The sequence below is a fragment of the Ovis canadensis genome, chromosome 5, assembly GCF_042477335.2.
Source record: "Ovis canadensis isolate MfBH-ARS-UI-01 breed Bighorn chromosome 5, ARS-UI_OviCan_v2, whole genome shotgun sequence".
NCBI classification, from domain to species: Eukaryota; Metazoa; Chordata; class Mammalia; order Artiodactyla; family Bovidae; genus Ovis; species Ovis canadensis.
Genome location: NC_091249.1, coordinates 56,571,021 through 56,587,102, shown reverse-complemented (window position 1 = coordinate 56,587,102; position 16,082 = coordinate 56,571,021). Strand labels below are relative to the sequence as shown.

At 58.2% G+C, this 16,082-nt stretch overlaps 1 protein-coding gene and 1 long non-coding RNA gene across 3 annotated transcripts in view; one reads left to right on the top strand and one right to left on the bottom strand.

Moving 5' to 3' along the window:
• The window catches only part of APC2 (APC regulator of WNT signaling pathway 2), a 24,944-nt gene extending 8,862 nt beyond the window's left edge, over positions 1-16,082 (bottom strand). Inside the window, exons 1-14 of one of the 2 annotated variants that reach the window (XM_069592028.1) lie at positions 15,938-16,082; positions 9,199-9,357; positions 8,963-9,053; positions 8,689-8,869; positions 7,775-7,883; positions 7,536-7,652; positions 6,868-6,945; positions 6,616-6,714; positions 5,457-5,847; positions 4,576-4,671; positions 1,726-1,865; positions 1,306-1,383; positions 1,049-1,165; positions 528-742 (exon numbers count right to left, since the gene is read on the bottom strand). In XM_069592028.1, coding sequence (XP_069448129.1) covers positions 528-742; positions 1,049-1,165; positions 1,306-1,383; positions 1,726-1,865; positions 4,576-4,671; positions 5,457-5,847; positions 6,616-6,714; positions 6,868-6,945; positions 7,536-7,652; positions 7,775-7,883; positions 8,689-8,869; positions 8,963-9,053; positions 9,199-9,357; positions 15,938-15,991 — 1,925 coding nt within the window. In that variant the 5' untranslated portion in view covers positions 15,992-16,082. The remainder of the gene's footprint in view (positions 1-527; positions 743-1,048; positions 1,166-1,305; positions 1,384-1,725; positions 1,866-4,575; positions 4,672-5,456; positions 5,848-6,615; positions 6,715-6,867; positions 6,946-7,535; positions 7,653-7,774; positions 7,884-8,688; positions 8,870-8,962; positions 9,054-9,198; positions 9,358-15,937) is intronic. The other variant, XM_069592027.1, reaches the window with a different exon arrangement.
• Positions 7,547-12,781, top strand: LOC138441281 (uncharacterized). Its single transcript, XR_011257297.1, has 4 exons — positions 7,547-7,675; positions 8,931-9,034; positions 10,732-10,910; positions 11,789-12,781. It is a non-coding gene; the product is annotated as an uncharacterized lncRNA (long non-coding RNA).

Here is a 16,082-nt window from a genome sequence, read left to right as displayed (position 1 = left end):
AGTATATCACATGCAGAGTTTGGGATATACTTTTAAAAGTTATGTCTGTTCACATATTGAAGTATTGTTTATTGTTAATGTTACCTGGTAAGTTACTTATTACATAGTCAATAACATTTTAATAAATAACAAATATTATTACTATTACTTAAATATTATGTTTATTTCTACAAAGCTAGTTTAAAATGTAGTACAAGTATATCCCATGCAGTATTGGGGATGTATTTATACTAAAAATAGCACCTAGGGGGTCATCTAGATGACTCATTGGCAGGAGAAAGCAAGGCTCCCCCGGGAGTTTACTGCAGAGGGGGAGCTGCCAGCCCCACCCCAGTGCCCCCACTCCCTCCCCCCACTTCTTTACCCCCAGCCCTGCTCCAGTGCCCCTTACACCTCCTTCTTCCACCCTCCCCAGCACCCCCTCCTTCCCCTGGCCACTTCTTTCCCCAAGCCCCGCCCGAGTGCCCACCATACCTCCTTCCTCTGACCCCAGCATTCCCTGCCCCCTTCCCCCGCCCCCAGCTGACCTGTAGTCCTCTCTGGTGGCGATGAGGCTGGACACATTGCGAAGGATGCCGCCACCACTCTCAATGATGGCTAGCGAGTTGCTCTGGCACTTGTAAGTCAGTGTGCTCACCAGGAAGCCGAGGGCACCATCCACCTGGCAGATGGCCGCCTTGTTCTCTGTGCTGTGCGCTGAGAGGTTCCACAGGGCGCTAAGCACGCTCTTCAGGGTGGACTCCTGGGTGCAGGTCAAGAGCGGCAGGGGATCAACAGTGTGGGGGGACGACACATCCCACTCACCAGGCCCTCTCCCCGGAGGCACTCACATAAGGTACTCAGATGCATTGTCAAATTTAACAAGTAATGGAATCAGCTATGACAGGTTCTCTGAGCGGCAATATTGGAAGCCCCAGGTGTGGGCCCATTGCCAAGCAGTGGGTTGTCTGACTTGGTTTCCCCCTAGGTGGAGAACTCACCACCTGCAGCCAGGGCCTCCTGACCACCCTGGCTGCCCCGCCCCTCAGACACCCCACCCAATGCCCACCTTGGTGGCTCGAAGGACGCACTGCATCAGGGCAGTCATGCTGCCCACCTCCCTCAGCACCTTCTTGCTGTTGATGTCAGCCCTCCAGGACAGGTTGCGCAGGATGCTAGACACGACCTGGGGGCGGGGCAGGGCAGGCAGTGTGGGCCTGGGCCAGGCTCCCACCCTTAAGGCCTATAGCAGATGACACACGGCAAAGCCCAGGGGATGCCCTCCACCTCCCCCCGCCCCCCAGTGTTCCCACAGCTTCCTGATACCTGGTGCAGCTCCTCACTCTCAGATGCCAGCTGGGCCACAATGGCCTCCATGCAGCCCCGGCGGGCGCACAGTGCAGCCTGTGGGGGGCACAGGGAAGTCATGCCATGTTGGGAGGACAGGTGGGGCGAGTGTTAAGCAAGCACTTGCAATGTGCTGGAGCTTGAACCCCACCCCCATCTTCACCACGATGGAGGGAAGGGAGCAGTCACTTCACTGCTCAGATGAGCCTGAGGCTCAGGCAGGTACAAACACTGGCCTCCCCCCAGCCCTCCATCCACAGCCCAGAGGCCCCCTAGTCCACAGGGCAGAGTGGCCAAGAGGACGCTGGTTGAGGGAGAAGCTGGGCCTCAGTCTCCCCGCCTGTCCCACAGCTCAGCGCTGCTCCGGGCCGGGTGAGGCCGACCCGCCCACCCAGGCACCTTGTTGGCGACATCCCCGAAGGTAAGGTTGGTGAGGGTCATGCCGGCGTATCGGCGCAGGGCCAGGTTGAGAGGGTCCCGGGTCATCTTGTGCATCTCATGGTCAACCTGCAGTAACTCCGCCACTGCCTGCAGCCCACCTGTAGGGGGACCCAGGAGCGCAAGGGTGGTTGGGTGCCCCCAGCCATCCTGCCTCACAGGTCACTCTACTATACACCTTCCCTTCTGTCCCACCCCCAATCTGCTCTCCTCAAGCCTACATTTGAAGCCTGACTCTGAGGACACCTCCTCCAGATAGCTGGCTGGCAGGCTGGCCCTTCCCCCCGGTGCCCTGTGCCTCCACGCCTGCCTCCTTTCCACCCTCAGTTTCCAGTCACACTTGGTCCAACTGCAGAGCCTTTGCATGTGCTATTCCCTCTGCCCAGGTGCTCTTACCCACTGTCCACCCAGTTTCCTGGGTCCCCTTCTGTTCAAGAGTCACTTCCTCAGGGAAGCCCCCCAAATTCCCAAACAAGAAGCCTCAAAACTATTAGACGGCGAACCACTGAGGGCAGGGCAGGAGGCTGTGCCCCACCACGTCCCCAGGGCGGACCAGATGGCGTATGCTCAGGAGCCATTGCTGATGGCCCCCACACACAATCCTCTGTTCACTAGGACACGGGGTTCTCACGAATGTGGAGGGTGATGGTCAAAAGGTGCAGGAACCCAGACACACACGGCCCTTCCCCTCACTCAGCAACGGGATCCTTCTCAGGGCTGTGAAGCGCTTTTGCTCATGAGCACACCAATGGGGGCCACCCTGGGGAGGAGCTCGACAACACAAACCCACAAGCTTCCAAAGCGACCCTTTGTATGTGTGTGCACAGCAGAATGAGTCACGACACCCAGAAGATGGACAAAACCCAAGTGCCCATCACTGGATGATGGATAAACACAATATGATCCCTCCACACCCGGAAGCATCACTCAGCCCTGAAAAGGAGAATCCCTGACACTCGATACCATGTGGATGGACCCTGAGAACATGATGCTAAGTGAGAGAAGCAGACACAGGAGGACACACAGGGTGTGACTCCACTGATGGGAAACGTCCAGAATAGGCCGATCCACGCATACAGAGTGAGCTCTTGGTTGCCAGGGACTAGTGCTGGGGGAGAGGGAGTGAGTGGTTAATGGGGACAGAGTTTCAGTTTGAGAAAATATGATTTAAAATGGTTAGAACGGTGGGAGGTAGGAGGGAGGTTCAAGAGGGAGGGGACATACATATACACACACACACACACACACACATACATGGCGGTATATGGCAGAAACCGACAATATTGTAAAACAATTATCCTTCAATTAAAAATAATTGTTTTAAATGGTTAAAACAGTACATTTTATGTTATATATGCTGCTGCTAAGTCGCTTCAGTCGTGTCCGACTCTGTGCGACCCCAGAGACGGCAGCCCACCAGGCTCCTCCATCCCTGGGATTCTCCAGGCAAGAACACTGGAGTGGGTTGCCATTTCCTTCTCCAATGCATGAAAGTGAAAAGTGAATGTGAAGTCGCTCAGTCATATCTGACTCCTAGCGGACCCCATGGACTGCAAGCTACCAGGCTCCTCCGTCCATGGGATTTGCCAGGCAAGAGTACCAGAGTGGGTTGCCATTGCATAATTCAAAGTTGAAGGGGTTATCCAAAGCCTTTTTGCTTCTTAAAAATCCACTCCCAGGAACTCATATATATATATATATGTATATATAGTGGAATATTACTCAGCCACAAAAAGAACAAAATATTGCCATTTGCAGCAACATGGATGCAACTAGAGATTTTCTGTGAAAGACAACAAAAGCCATATGATGTTACCTAATATGGAATCTAAAATATGCCACAAATGAACCTATCTACCAAACAGACTCACAGACACAGAGAACAGACTTGTGGCTGCTGACGGGGAAGGAGGCTGGGGTTAGCAGACATACGCTATTATGTGCAGGATGGATGCACAACAAGGTCCTACTCTGTGGCACAGAGAACTATATTCAATATCCTGTGATAAGCCATAATGGAAAAGAATAAAAAAAGAATACATATAACTGAATCAATTTACACCTGAAACCAACACATTATAAATCAACTCTACTCCAATAACAAATATTTACCATACTATAAATTAAAATGGAGAAATCTTATAACCCCAGAACGTACAGCCCAGGGGTCCTCAGAGTAACAGTGCCTGTTAAATTGCACTGAACACACCATACCCATGAGAGGGGCAAAGGCAAATCATATCTTAACTTCATCAACACAAGTGGCCTTTCAGGCCTCCTGGAGGGGACTTGGTAACTCCCAGGGGTCTGTGGAATAGCCAAGAGAGGAAAGCCTCAAGAGCTGTGCCCTCTTGTAAAGTGGCCACTGCTCCAGATGCCCCCTGCCCTGCCCCGGAAAGGCTGCGCCCGGCTGCTCCCCCGCCCCTCACCCCACGATGTCAGACCCTGAGAGACCTTAGGGAACTTCTGAGTGCTCCAACCACCTGCCAGGTGAGAAGTATGTGCCTTATTTTGTATTAATTAGAGTAAAACAAAGCAGATGGATGTAATTTGCACCCTTGGTATTTCTGTTTCCAACATTTCAACTGACCTTCGTTAGGAAAAAGATGTAATATTCCCAAACCGAAAATTTCACAGGGTCGCCCTGCCCTGACCACTGGTAGGTTCCATTCACCTCAGCTCCTGACTTTCCCTGCCCTGCCCCCATTGTCTGAGTCCCAGGACCACTAGGGCCCACAGCCTGCCCTGCACTGGAGGAGGCCTGGAGACCTTGGACCAGATCGGGGGCGGGGGTGGATGAGGGACACTCACCCAGCTCATTCATAGCGCGGCGGTATTCCTCGTCAAAGGACAGCTTCATCACGGCGCAGGTGGCCTGACAGATCTGTGGCTCGATGGGCACCGGTGCTGTGGGCACAAGGACCATGGTCAGAGCTCTCCCACTCCCGGAGATGTGACCTGGTGGGTCCCCACCCCTCCCTGTGGTCTGCACTCTGCAGGCCTGCCAAAACCCCAGAGTTTTTCAAAGTGCTGTGCGCTGGGCTTGTGGGAGTCACTCCCGGAGCAGAGGGGCTTCTTTTACAGAACCTCTAAAGTGAACAAGGAGCGACCTGCCTCACTCAGCCTGGTGCTCAGCATCGGATATTAACTTTGCAATCAGCCACAAAAGCTGCTGCTGCTGCTGCTAAGTCGCTTCAGTCGTGTCCGACTGTGCGACCCCATAGACGGCAACCCACCTGGCTCCCCTATCCCTGGGATTCTCTAGGCAAGAATACTGGAGTGGGTTGCCATTTCCTTCTCCAATGCATGAAAGTGAAAAGTGAAAGTGAAGTCGCTCAGTCGTGTCCAACTCTTCGCGACCCCATGGACTGCAGCCTACCAGGCTCCTCTGTCCATGGGATTTTCCAGGCAAGAGTACTGGAGTGGGGTGCCATTGCCTTCTCCAGCCACAAAAGCTAGGAATCTCAAACTCTGCACTCACGTTTAGAGGGTTGCCTGCAATCCATGGTTTCTTGAACATCTACCCCGCGGCCTGGGTTGTTCCTGGTTGTCCCTTCGGCAGTCTATCTTCATATGTTCCCATGAGACCTCAGCCAGCGCCAGGCACAAAGCAGGTGCCCAGGAGAAGCCAGAGGCCCCTGACACCCGAGAGTGCTGCCCTGCCCCTCAGGGAGCCCAGGATGCACACTCACCAGCACCGGTGCCGCCGCCCTCAGGCCCGCCATCCTGGGCCTGCAGCCAGTCCCAGCAGGTCTCGCAGTAGGCACGGATCTGCTCCAGCACGTGTAACACCCGCATCTCCTTGCGTGCCAGCCCCTGGTCGGGCTGAGAGAAGACAATATTGTGCAGCGCTGCATTGGCGCGCATGCGTGCGTCCTTGGCTCCTGGAGCCCCAGGGGTCCCGTTGCGACCCCCAACCCCGGCCTCGGTGCCGTGCAGGATCTGCAGCAGCAGTGGCAGACAGCCTGAGCGGCGCATGGCCACACAGCTTTCAGGTGAGCTGGACATGGCGAGCAGCGTCCGTGCCGTGTCCTCCTGGTCCCGCGTTGCCAGCATGGACAGGAGCCAGAAGACCACCTCCACCTGCAAGGGGCAGGAGATGTCAGGGTGGGGAGCCTGCACTCCCCAGCCAGGGACAGTCCCCCAGCCTCTGGTGACTCCCCCTAAACAAGGGAGTCCCATCATGTTAGCCCTCGCTCACCTTAAGACCCTCACCCTGCATCCTCCCAGAGAACAGCACACACATACACCCTACTGCAGAGACGCCCCCAGTCCGTGAGGGCCAAAGGCCCACCCCACCAGTATCACGGGTACTCCTAAGTCTAGCATGCCCTCCAAATTTACAGGACAGGTAGCCACACCCACGCCAGGCTCCAGACCACAACCCAGCCTCACCAAGCACTCCACCTCAGGGCGACCCTCGTTCTACCTGACCCTACACGACCCAGCTGAGCTAGGCACCCAGACCCTGCCTCCTTCTGGCCTCAGGCCCAGGTTTCTTGGGCAGCAGCCCTTTCTCCATAAAGATTGCCTTGAGTCCCCCTGGCTCCAGGCCTGACTCTGAGCCCTGGCACTGGACACAGCCCTGTCCCTGGCAATGCCTGTGTGTCCAGGACCCCTGGGGACATCTCCCAGGAGTCTTCCCTCAGCAGGAACACCCCCCTCCTCTTTGTCCTCTGGTTGAGGTCAGTTGGGCCAGGGAAGGGGGCTGATAAGCTTTATAGCGGCCTGGAGAGGAAGGGCCTTCAAATGCAGTAGGCGTGCAGGACCCACTTCACTATGTATCCCAACCAAGCCACCGCTATCCCTCCACCCTGCCTGTGAGCATCCTCCGACCTGGACTCCCCTCACCTTACTGTTGCCTGGCTGAGGGGCACCATCCTCAGGGTGCGTGGGGACCTCATTCTCGGCGTCCTCGTCCATGGGCATCGACTTCACTGCCAGCAAGGCCTGTGGGAGAGCGCCCGGCCTGTGGTTTCGCCCAGGGGCACCATACAAAGCTCTCAGGCTGTCATGACAACGTAGTGGGGGCAGGGCCCTGGGGGTCCCCTTACTGCCTTGGCTGTCACCACCCACTAGGGCCCTAGCTCCGCCCCCTGGTACCTGGGGCTCGGTCTGCTGCACCCGGTCCTGGGCAGATAGCAGTTCCTTGTCGATCTGCTCCAGGCGGGAAGCACGGATCTGAGTGGGAGAAAATGCACGCTGTGGAAATCCTGACCCGTCCCGACTCCGCCCACGTCCCAATATGGCCCCGCCCTCAGCTCAAATCGGCCCCACCCACTGTCAAAGCCCCACCCTGGGCTCTGACCCTGGGCTTCTTCCTTGATGTGGCCCTCCCACTCTAAACCCCACCCAGTTACTTGACTCCACTCACTTCCTGGCCCCACCCAAGGTCCAACCCTTAACCCCGGACTCTGGTCCGCCCAAAACATAGACCCCTGGCTGCCCTCCAGACACACTCAACTTTCTGACTTGGTCCCGCCATTTGACTGGCAACGCCCAAGTCTTGTTCAGACTCAGTTCCTCACACTATCGGCCGCATCCCCATCGCCCGGGGACTCTGCCATCTGTGCTGGGTCCAGCCTAACCCCCTCTGGCTCTGTTCACAACCTGCTCTCGCTGTGGCTCTGCCACCTGCGACAAGCCCCACCCACAGGAGCCTCTGCTCTCTGATTCGCCCGCAGGTATATAACCCGCCCACTAACCCGACTCCTCCCACAAGTTCTGCGCTCTGATTCGCCCACTGGTGCAGTGCCCCGCCCGCGCCGTACCTGCGCCCGCTGCACCATCTCGTCCGAGGTGCCGAAGCGCTCCTCCATCAGCGAGCGGATGTGCTGGGCCTCGAATTCCAGCTGTTGCCGGATCAGATCCATCTGCATTGAGAACTGCTGGGAGGAGCGGACGGGCCCCGGTGAGGGGGCTCCCGGGAGGGGGAGGGGCCTCTACCTCTGCTCTACGCCTCCCGCCATAGGCGGGGTCCTGTCGATCCCGGGGGGCCCAGGGAGCTCACCGTCTCCACGTGCGGGAGTTCATCCAAGCGCTTAGATAGCCCCTGCAACTGCGAGTAATACCAGAGCTTCTCCTTTTCCTCCTTCTCAATCTCATTCAACAGGAAACACCTAGGGGAGGGCAGGTCGGTGGGCGCGGGCTCTCAGGGCGGGAGCCGAGGCGTTTGTGCTGTCTACCCTGATTTTAATGATCACTTCTTGGGTGTCATGTTTAAAAGTCAGTGTGGCAAAAATCTCAGCGCCCATAGCACTCCCGGGACTGGGGTGGGGATGGGGTGCAGAAATTCATTGAAAGTACAAAGGGTAACTCATTTGTAAACTGTGATCCTCGGAGAAAGGCTCTGAGGAGGTTAACACCTCTCCAATACTGGATAATCGCCTTCTAGCCTACACAGGGTAAACTTGAGGTTCAGACTTCTTCATGCCTTGTGCAGAGACACTGTTATTCCCATTCTACAGGGCAGAAGTCTGAGGCTACCAGGGGTTAGGGTTCCTGCTTGAGGTCAGACAGCAAAGCATAGAGTTAACTCCAGCCTGCTCCAGAGCTGTTCTACCTGACCCTACACGACCCAGCTGAGCTAGGCACCCAGACCCTGCCTCCTTCTGGCCTCAGGCCCAGGTTTCTTGGGCAGCAGCCCTTTCTCCATAAAGATTGCCTTGAGTCCCCCTGGCTCCAGGCCTGACTCTGAGCCCTGGCACTGGACACAGCCCTGTCCCTGGCAATGCCTGTGTGTCCAGGACCCCTGGGGACATCTCCCAGGAGTCTTCCCTCAGCAGGAACACCCTCCTCCTCTTTGTCCTCTGGTTGAGGTCAGTTGGGCCAGGGAAGGGGGCTGAGGTACCAGACCCCTGGGGGCAGTGGGTGGGGTGGGGGCAGGATGGCTCACAAAGTGGGTGGAGATCCCCCCCATCTCACCGTTCCCTGTCCAGTTCCTCCAAGAGCCGAATGGTAGCCCGGCTCAGCTCCCCAAAGTTCTCCTTGGAGGGCCCAGAGCTGTGCACCGGGCTTCCCTCGGGGGTCCGGGTAGTGGGTTCGGGGGCCAGAGCTGGGGGCTGGAACTTGAGGTTATACAGGCTGGTGATGTCCATCTGCAGGGCTGGGTGGGCATGGAGAGAGAGGTGAAGATAAGCACCTCTCTCTGCCTCCTCTCTCTGCAGTACGCAGAGGAAGTCCCAGGTCAGTGCCTCACCTTTCAGCTGTTCCAGCACCTCAGTCTGCCCGGAGGACACCAACACACGAGCCTCCTGCTCCAGCTTGCCCTGTAAGTGCTGCAGGACCGCCTGAAAATGGAGGCAGGAAAGACAGCGGTCAGTGAGGCCTGGGATCTCCGGGCCTGGCCATCTGTTAGATGCCCTCGTCCTGCCCACCCATCCTGTGTTTGTCCCTGTGCCACAGTCTGTGTCCTAGCCTCGCCTCGCCTTGCACCTTCATTCCCGACGTCTCTGTCTCCAGCTTGGACAGGTGGCTTGAATTATCCCGAAGCTCCTGCCGCAGGTGACTGTTCTCGGCCTTCAAGGCCTCCACCTGCCGCACCAGCTGCTCATAGGCTGCCACGGAGCTCGTCATCTTCAGCGCCTGCAGTGCCTGGGGCCACAGGAGAGAGGGATCATCCAAGGGTCTGGGGAGGGGACAGCCTCTGACCTAGGTTCTGGCTGGGTCTCAGGCAGGGTGGCTGGATGTTGCAGGCAAGATGGTGCTGACCCAGGGAGTCTGGGGGACAGACCACCTGGCAGGTGGAGTGACAGACACAGGCAGGCAGGGACAACAGGAGACAGAGGGACAGAGCCATTGGACAGGTTTTCAGACAGACAGCCAAAGTGACCAATACACAAGACACACAGACAGACACTGGCCCTCACTGTGGGGGCCTCTGGACACACAAACAGACCGCCAGCTAGACAGACAGATGCCCTGACAATTTAATTTTATTATTATAATGAATTTTTGGCCATATCATGACATGTGGGACCTTAGTTTCCCAACCAGGGATTGAACCCACACCCCCTGCATTCAAGGCTATGTCTCAACCCCTGGACCACCGAGGTAGTCCCCAATCTGACAATTTAAACTTGCAGGTGGGCTTTCCAGCCCAATGCCACCAGGCTCAGACACACAGCCAGAGACAGACAGACAGACAGATGATAAACCTGAATGAGCACAACTACCCAGAGGCTGGGTGGACAGACTGACAGCTGGTCCAGATGATGGACAATAAGAATGCCATGAAGGTTCTAAGAAAGTGGTGGACAAGCTGATGGTGGAGCCCTGGCAACTGTACAGTTGGACAGACATACCCAGAAACACAGGGGTCACGTAGGGGTCTGGAACCTGGACACCTGCAGCCCTCACACCCATTCAAGCAGCGGTTGGATCCAGAGTACCTCCCTGCTTGGCCCGGTGCCCCTCCGGTCAGCCCTCTGCTAGCCCCTCTGGCCTCCGGGGCCTCCTGCCCCACCCTCAGCACATGGCCACCACTGCTTGCTTCTTTGTGTGTCTGGCTGTCCTTCCTCAATCAGCCCAATCTCCTCCATCTGTCCAGCTGGCCAGTGCCTCCTCCCTCGTCTTGGCCCTCCTGACGGTGCGATCCCACCACCAGCCCCCCTTCCCTCTTTGTTCCCTTCCCATCAGCCCATGTCCCCTCCCTCTGCCTTTGTCTGAGGCACACCAATGGCAGCCCATCTCCTCTGCCACCTCCTCCCTAGGAGGCCCCTCCCCAAGTCAATCAGTCAGCCACCCCTGCCCATGGCAGGGGGTGGGGGGGTGCACCTGCCCCCTCCCCTCCCCCTCCACCACCTGGACACACCCATTCATTCGCTTTTCCACTCATTCTCCTCTCTCTCCCTCACCAAGGAGACCCCCACACCCTAGGGATCCCAAGGGCACAGCTGAGCCTGGAGTAGGGGTGTGGGGACTCAGCCCAGGCATGACATGGAGTCAGTCCTTTCTAATCACTCACAGGATCTACTGCATGCCTGGCTCTGTCATCTGACACCTTGTCACAGTCCTGAGCCTAGAGTCTCAGCGACCATCCTTAGACTGTTCCCAGAGGGAGAAGCTGAGCCGAGGGGAATGCACCAGGCATGCATGGAACTCAGACACTGCCCTGCAAGTGCTCACAAGTCCAGGCAGTGCTGCAGGTATACCAGCCCTGCCATCTCTGCAGGCCTCAGTTTGCACATCTGACAAATGGGGAGAACTTGATCTGCCAGGCCTGTCTTGTGGGATACTAGAGGGCCAGGTGGGATGGCTGTCATGGAGCAAACCACAAGTGACAGGAAGACAGGACAGTCCTACGGGAGACAGCGTGTCAGGTGGGGGAGACTGGTGCCCAAAGACCACAGCTTCCCCTTCCACCGCAGTACTGATCCTGCCTATGACTCAGCCAGGGGTCCCAGCTGGGTATCAGGATGGACTGGAGTTGCGGTGAGACCCCTGGGGTCCAGTGGGGGCCCTGTGTCCTGGTGGAGGCCACCACACATGCCCACCCAGGGGGGAGCAGTAGTCCCAGGCATAACCCTCCCATTCCCCAAACCCAGGCCCTGCCTGCACCCCCTCCCCAGGCTGCCCTCATGAGCTCTTGGAATGGCCCAGTGGAACTTCAGACCTTTCAGCCCCCTCACACCCAGTAGTTACTGCTGTGTCCCCATCAGACTGAACTTGGTAGCTGGGCCACCCCCTGGGCTCCCGCTCTTCATTCCAACCTGGGTCTCTAACCCCACACTCCCATCACCCACCTGGGACCCTCTCAGGGCAGCCTCACCAGCCCCTTCGTGGCCTCCCACGATCCACTTTCCACACACAGTCAGAGGGAACTTGGAAAATCACAAGCTGGACTCCATTTCTCCCCTGCGCCAATGCCTCCAGGGCTCCCCGGGGCCTTCAGCATAAGCTGTGACTCCTTCACAGAGGCCCCGCATCACTGCCACTGGCAGCTCTTTCTCCCCCAACCGCAGGCCTTGACACATGCAGTTCTCCTGCCCAGAACACCTCTTCTGACTCCTGCCATCCCTCACAGTGCAGCCTCCTCCTGGAAGCCCTCCTGCCTGCCCTTCATCCCAGGCTGCCTCGAGGAACGCATCAGACATCTCCATCACCAATGAGAAAGGACCTACAGCTGGAGGTTTGTCTGAATGAGCAGCGAGGGGCCGCATTTCCTCTGATTCAGCTGACACCCAGAGAGACGCAGCGGCATCCCCCTAGGCACACTGGCCAGCCCGCAGACTCTGGGAGACCTGGGTGTTGAAATCTGTGGGTGGGTGTTTGCATGGGACCAGCTGCAGCGACGCAGACGCCCAGTTCTCTGGGACACAGTTTCCCCTATGGCTCCACCCTGAAGAAATGGAGTCTCCACATTGCGTATTTACAGGCAAGGCCGAGAGAAAAGGATGGAGACTCCGGGCTAGGCGGAGGCTGCTCTCCCTGCCCTCCACCCAAGGAAGGCGCCCGCTTACTTTATTTCATCGGGGTTGGGCTGGCTGCGGTGCGGTGCCGTGGGCTTGGGTCTTTCTCCCTCCGCGCAGCTACGCCAGCCCCGCCCAAGCTCCCAGTCTTCCAGGGCTGGGGCGGCAGCGGGGTCCAGGCTCCAGGGCTCCGGGATTTCGGCGGGTCTGACAGGGGCCTCCAGGGCGGACAAAGCCCGGTCTGGGCCTCGCCAGGCGGCGCCGCAGCTCAGGGCGCTGGGGCGAGACCACCGCGAGCGGGGGAGGATGCGGGATGGATGCAGGCGCGGCGGCCAATGACGGCGCGGGAAGATGGCTGGTGCCATGGCAACAGCCAATGGAGGCCCGGGGCGGGGACCGCCTCTGGGGGCGGGGCGTCGGGCCTTCGCTAGGGTTCAGGGGGTGTGTGTATGTGTGTGGGTGAACACCCCTACAGAAAGGGAGCGCCCCAATGACCATGACCTCTTGTCTTCCACTCCATTTCGGGGTGGAATGGCCTCTTAGAACCTGCTCTTATAAGTGGCTGAATCTGAAGAATCTGAGAGTAAAGCATCCAGTCCTGGGTGTTACATCAGAATCTCAGGGTGGAGGGAGGGCAGCCCCAGGGGCGGTGGGGCAGGAAGCCCTTCCCCACGGATCCAGCCTGGCCTTGTTCCGATGGGTCAGGGCAGGCCAGGGCTGGGGACACAGCTGGAGGGCCTCGAGGGTCCTGACTAGCATAGGGAGGTGAGCTGGTGGATGGGCAGGCCTGCTGGGGAGCACCTGGGACCCTGCATTTCTCCCCGCTTCCTTGGCAGAGTGTGTCATGTCCCTCCCCACATTCCTCTGTCCCTGGCTTTCTCTGAATCTCTCTGATTCTGTCCCAGGTGGAATCCACAATTCAGCCTTGCATAAGGGAAGCCAGAGGAGGGGTAGGTCTGGGGTCCCCAAAGTACCCATCCCCAGCTGTATCAGATCCTCAATGAGTCCCTGGGGGCCACTTGAGGGTTTAACACCCAGAAGCCGAATCTGTAGCTGTGGCTCAGGCTGCCTGGTGGCCAAAGCTATGAAGGAGGCACTAGGGCCACAAGACATAGCTTCGGGACCTGCCTCTATCTTCTCCTGGGTGGGGGACCAGAGCAAACCGTCATTCACCTGCAGACCCTCCCATTTCTCTCTGTAAAATGGGAAGGTGGCTGCAGCCCTTGCAAGGGCTGGTGCAAGGAAGGCCGGGACAGGAGGGGCAGCCAAAGACACAAGGACCACGTTGTTTCCTGCTGAGTGAGTTGCATGAGGCCCCGTATGCCCCATCCTGGGACGACAATGTTGAGGGCCCTGAGAGGACACAGACCTTGACTGTCCCAGAGCCTCTAGAGCTGGACATTGCTGTCCCCAGCTTGCAGGGCTCAGAAGGGGGTGCAGCGGGCAGAATTAGTTCTTCCAGAGGCTGGGAAGGCTGCACTGAGAAGAGGACATGGGTGCTGGGCCCCTTCAGGATGAATCAGAATTGGGCATGGGATCAAGGAAGGGAAAAGCCTTCCAGGCTGAGGAAACAGCAGGTCTGATGCCTGGAACCAGGAAAGGTCAGAGCCCACTCGAGGCATACAGGCTTTGGGTGGGGCTACAGAGGACAGAGGGTGGTGGGGCTGGACCAGGAAAATGATGAGGCCTTTAGAGCAAGGGCAGTCCCCATGGAGGAGTCCTGGGGCTGAGTGAGGGTGGGGAGAGGACAGAGCCCAGGGCCTCGGCTTCAGCTCCACCTTGACTCCCCTGTACAACCTTGAGCACGTCTCTCTCTGGCCTCAGTTTCCCACTTTGTTCACTGGGAGGTGGGTTGGAGAATCACTGCCTCTACCCCCATGGGATGAAGTCTTAGCTCCCCCACCCAGATGGCACTGTCCTCAGTCAGAACATTAGAGCTGGCAGGGACTTGGAGGGTCCAATGACCAGTCCTGTCCTCATACACAGGGGCAGACTGAGGCTCAGGGCAGGGAGCAGGTTGCCTAAATTCATTCAGGAGTCCTAGTAGATCCTCCCTAGGCATTACTCACCACTCTGGGTGTGTCTTTGACCTGGAAGGCTAGAGCACATGAGGGCTGGATTGTTGTTGTTCAGTTATTAAGTCATGTCTGCCTCTTTGCGACCCCATGGACTGCAGCACGCCAGACTTCCCTGTCCTTCACTGTCTCCTGGAGTTTGTTCAAACTCATATCCATTGAGTCAGTGATGCCCTCCAGCCATCTCATCCTCAGCCTCCTCCTTTTCATTTTGTCATCAAACTTCCAAAGCATCAGGGCCTTTTCCAGTGAGTCAGCTCTTTGCATCAGGTGGCCGAAGTATTGACGGCTGAGACCCCAAGGCAAAATGCCCTTGTCCCCAAGCCTCTGGAACATCATGTCCCTGACATCACCCAAGACTTGACCCTGTAAATCTCTGAGGCACAGCCAGAATGTGGCATCATTGGAAATTCTATAACCACAGGAGGCTTCGTAACCCTCAGAGGCTCCCAGAACCCCAGGCTCAGTCTTGGGAGGTGCTGAGAAGCAGTCCCCAGGTCTAGCGGGGGGTACCCTCCCAGCCTCTGTCCCTGTTATCATCTGCACCTCCTAGTGCACAGGGCTGTCTTCTCCCCACCCCCACCCCAGCACTTGGTCCGGCACACAGCCAGGTTCACTTCTGGGCCTTCTGAGCCTGACCTCGAGCATCTCTGCCCCATTGATTCTCTGCCCTCCCCCACTGAGCCTCAGCTGTGTCAGGGGCTGGAGACGGAACCAGAAGTGGTCCCCAACTCGGAGCTGGATGATGGGGGCAAGGGAACAGGAAGGCTCCAGATGGTCATGAGACCACAGAAATGGGCTCAGTCTGGGTGACTGAACAGGGCCCTGACAGGTGAGGAGAAAATGCCACTGGAGGTGGGAGAGGGGTGGAGCCGGCCGGGCCAGACAGCTTCCCAGAATCCCGGTATCCTGACCGCGGTTCTGGGCCTCAGTTTCCCGGGAGTGGAGGGGCCAGGCGGGCGGCCTGTCAGCACCGTGGATAGCTCCCGCCGGCCTCCTGGCTGTGTCACGTGCGGGCGTATCCGCTCCGCGCTCAGGCTCCAGCCCAGCTCTAGGCATGACCTTGGGGGTTCCCCGCTGCATCCCCCAGCCTGTTTCCTCCTAAGGAGGGGATGTTAGAGCCCCAGGATTCGGATGTCAGAGGTAGCAAAGCGCTCGGGCCTGGTGGGATAGACATTAAGTATTAACATCAGCGTGGGTGATGTTAGTCATACGCTCGGCGTCCAGAGGGGGAAACTGAGGCCCGGAAAGGCGCAGGGCGTGGCACGTCCCTCTACCCGCCTGTGCTTGGCGAGCTTCGGCACAGCTCGCTCCCTCCTCAGCCTCCCTCTCCCTCCAGTCTCCTGGTCCGCTCAATAAGGAGGGGTCTGGAGGGAGTCTTAGAGGCTTTAGGCTGAGCACGAGTGACCGCGCTTGCGCAAACCCGGGAGTGGGGGGGAGGTTGACTGCGGCGCGGGGGAGGGGCTCTCAGCCCTGCGAACGACCTGAGGCGGTTTCCCTGGCAACGGTCTCCACAGCGATCGCGCAAGACCCCAGACCCGCGGAGATTCACTGCGCGTGCCCCGGCGCCTCCTGATGCCACGACCACAGTCCTCGCGGTCCTCACTGCATCCCCGGCTGCGGCTCTACGCGCCCCAGCCGCGCCCACGGCCAGACCCCACCCACTAGACCTGGACCCCCGCGGCCTACCTGGTCCCCAAAGAAGGCCGAGTGCAGCAGGCTCAGCAGCCCCAGGAGCCCCATGGAGCTGTGGCCACCTCCACCAGCCCGCGCCCCGCCCCTCGACCGCTGGGGGTGGGGTGGGAGGAGCGGACCAGTGCGTCTGCGCCTGCGC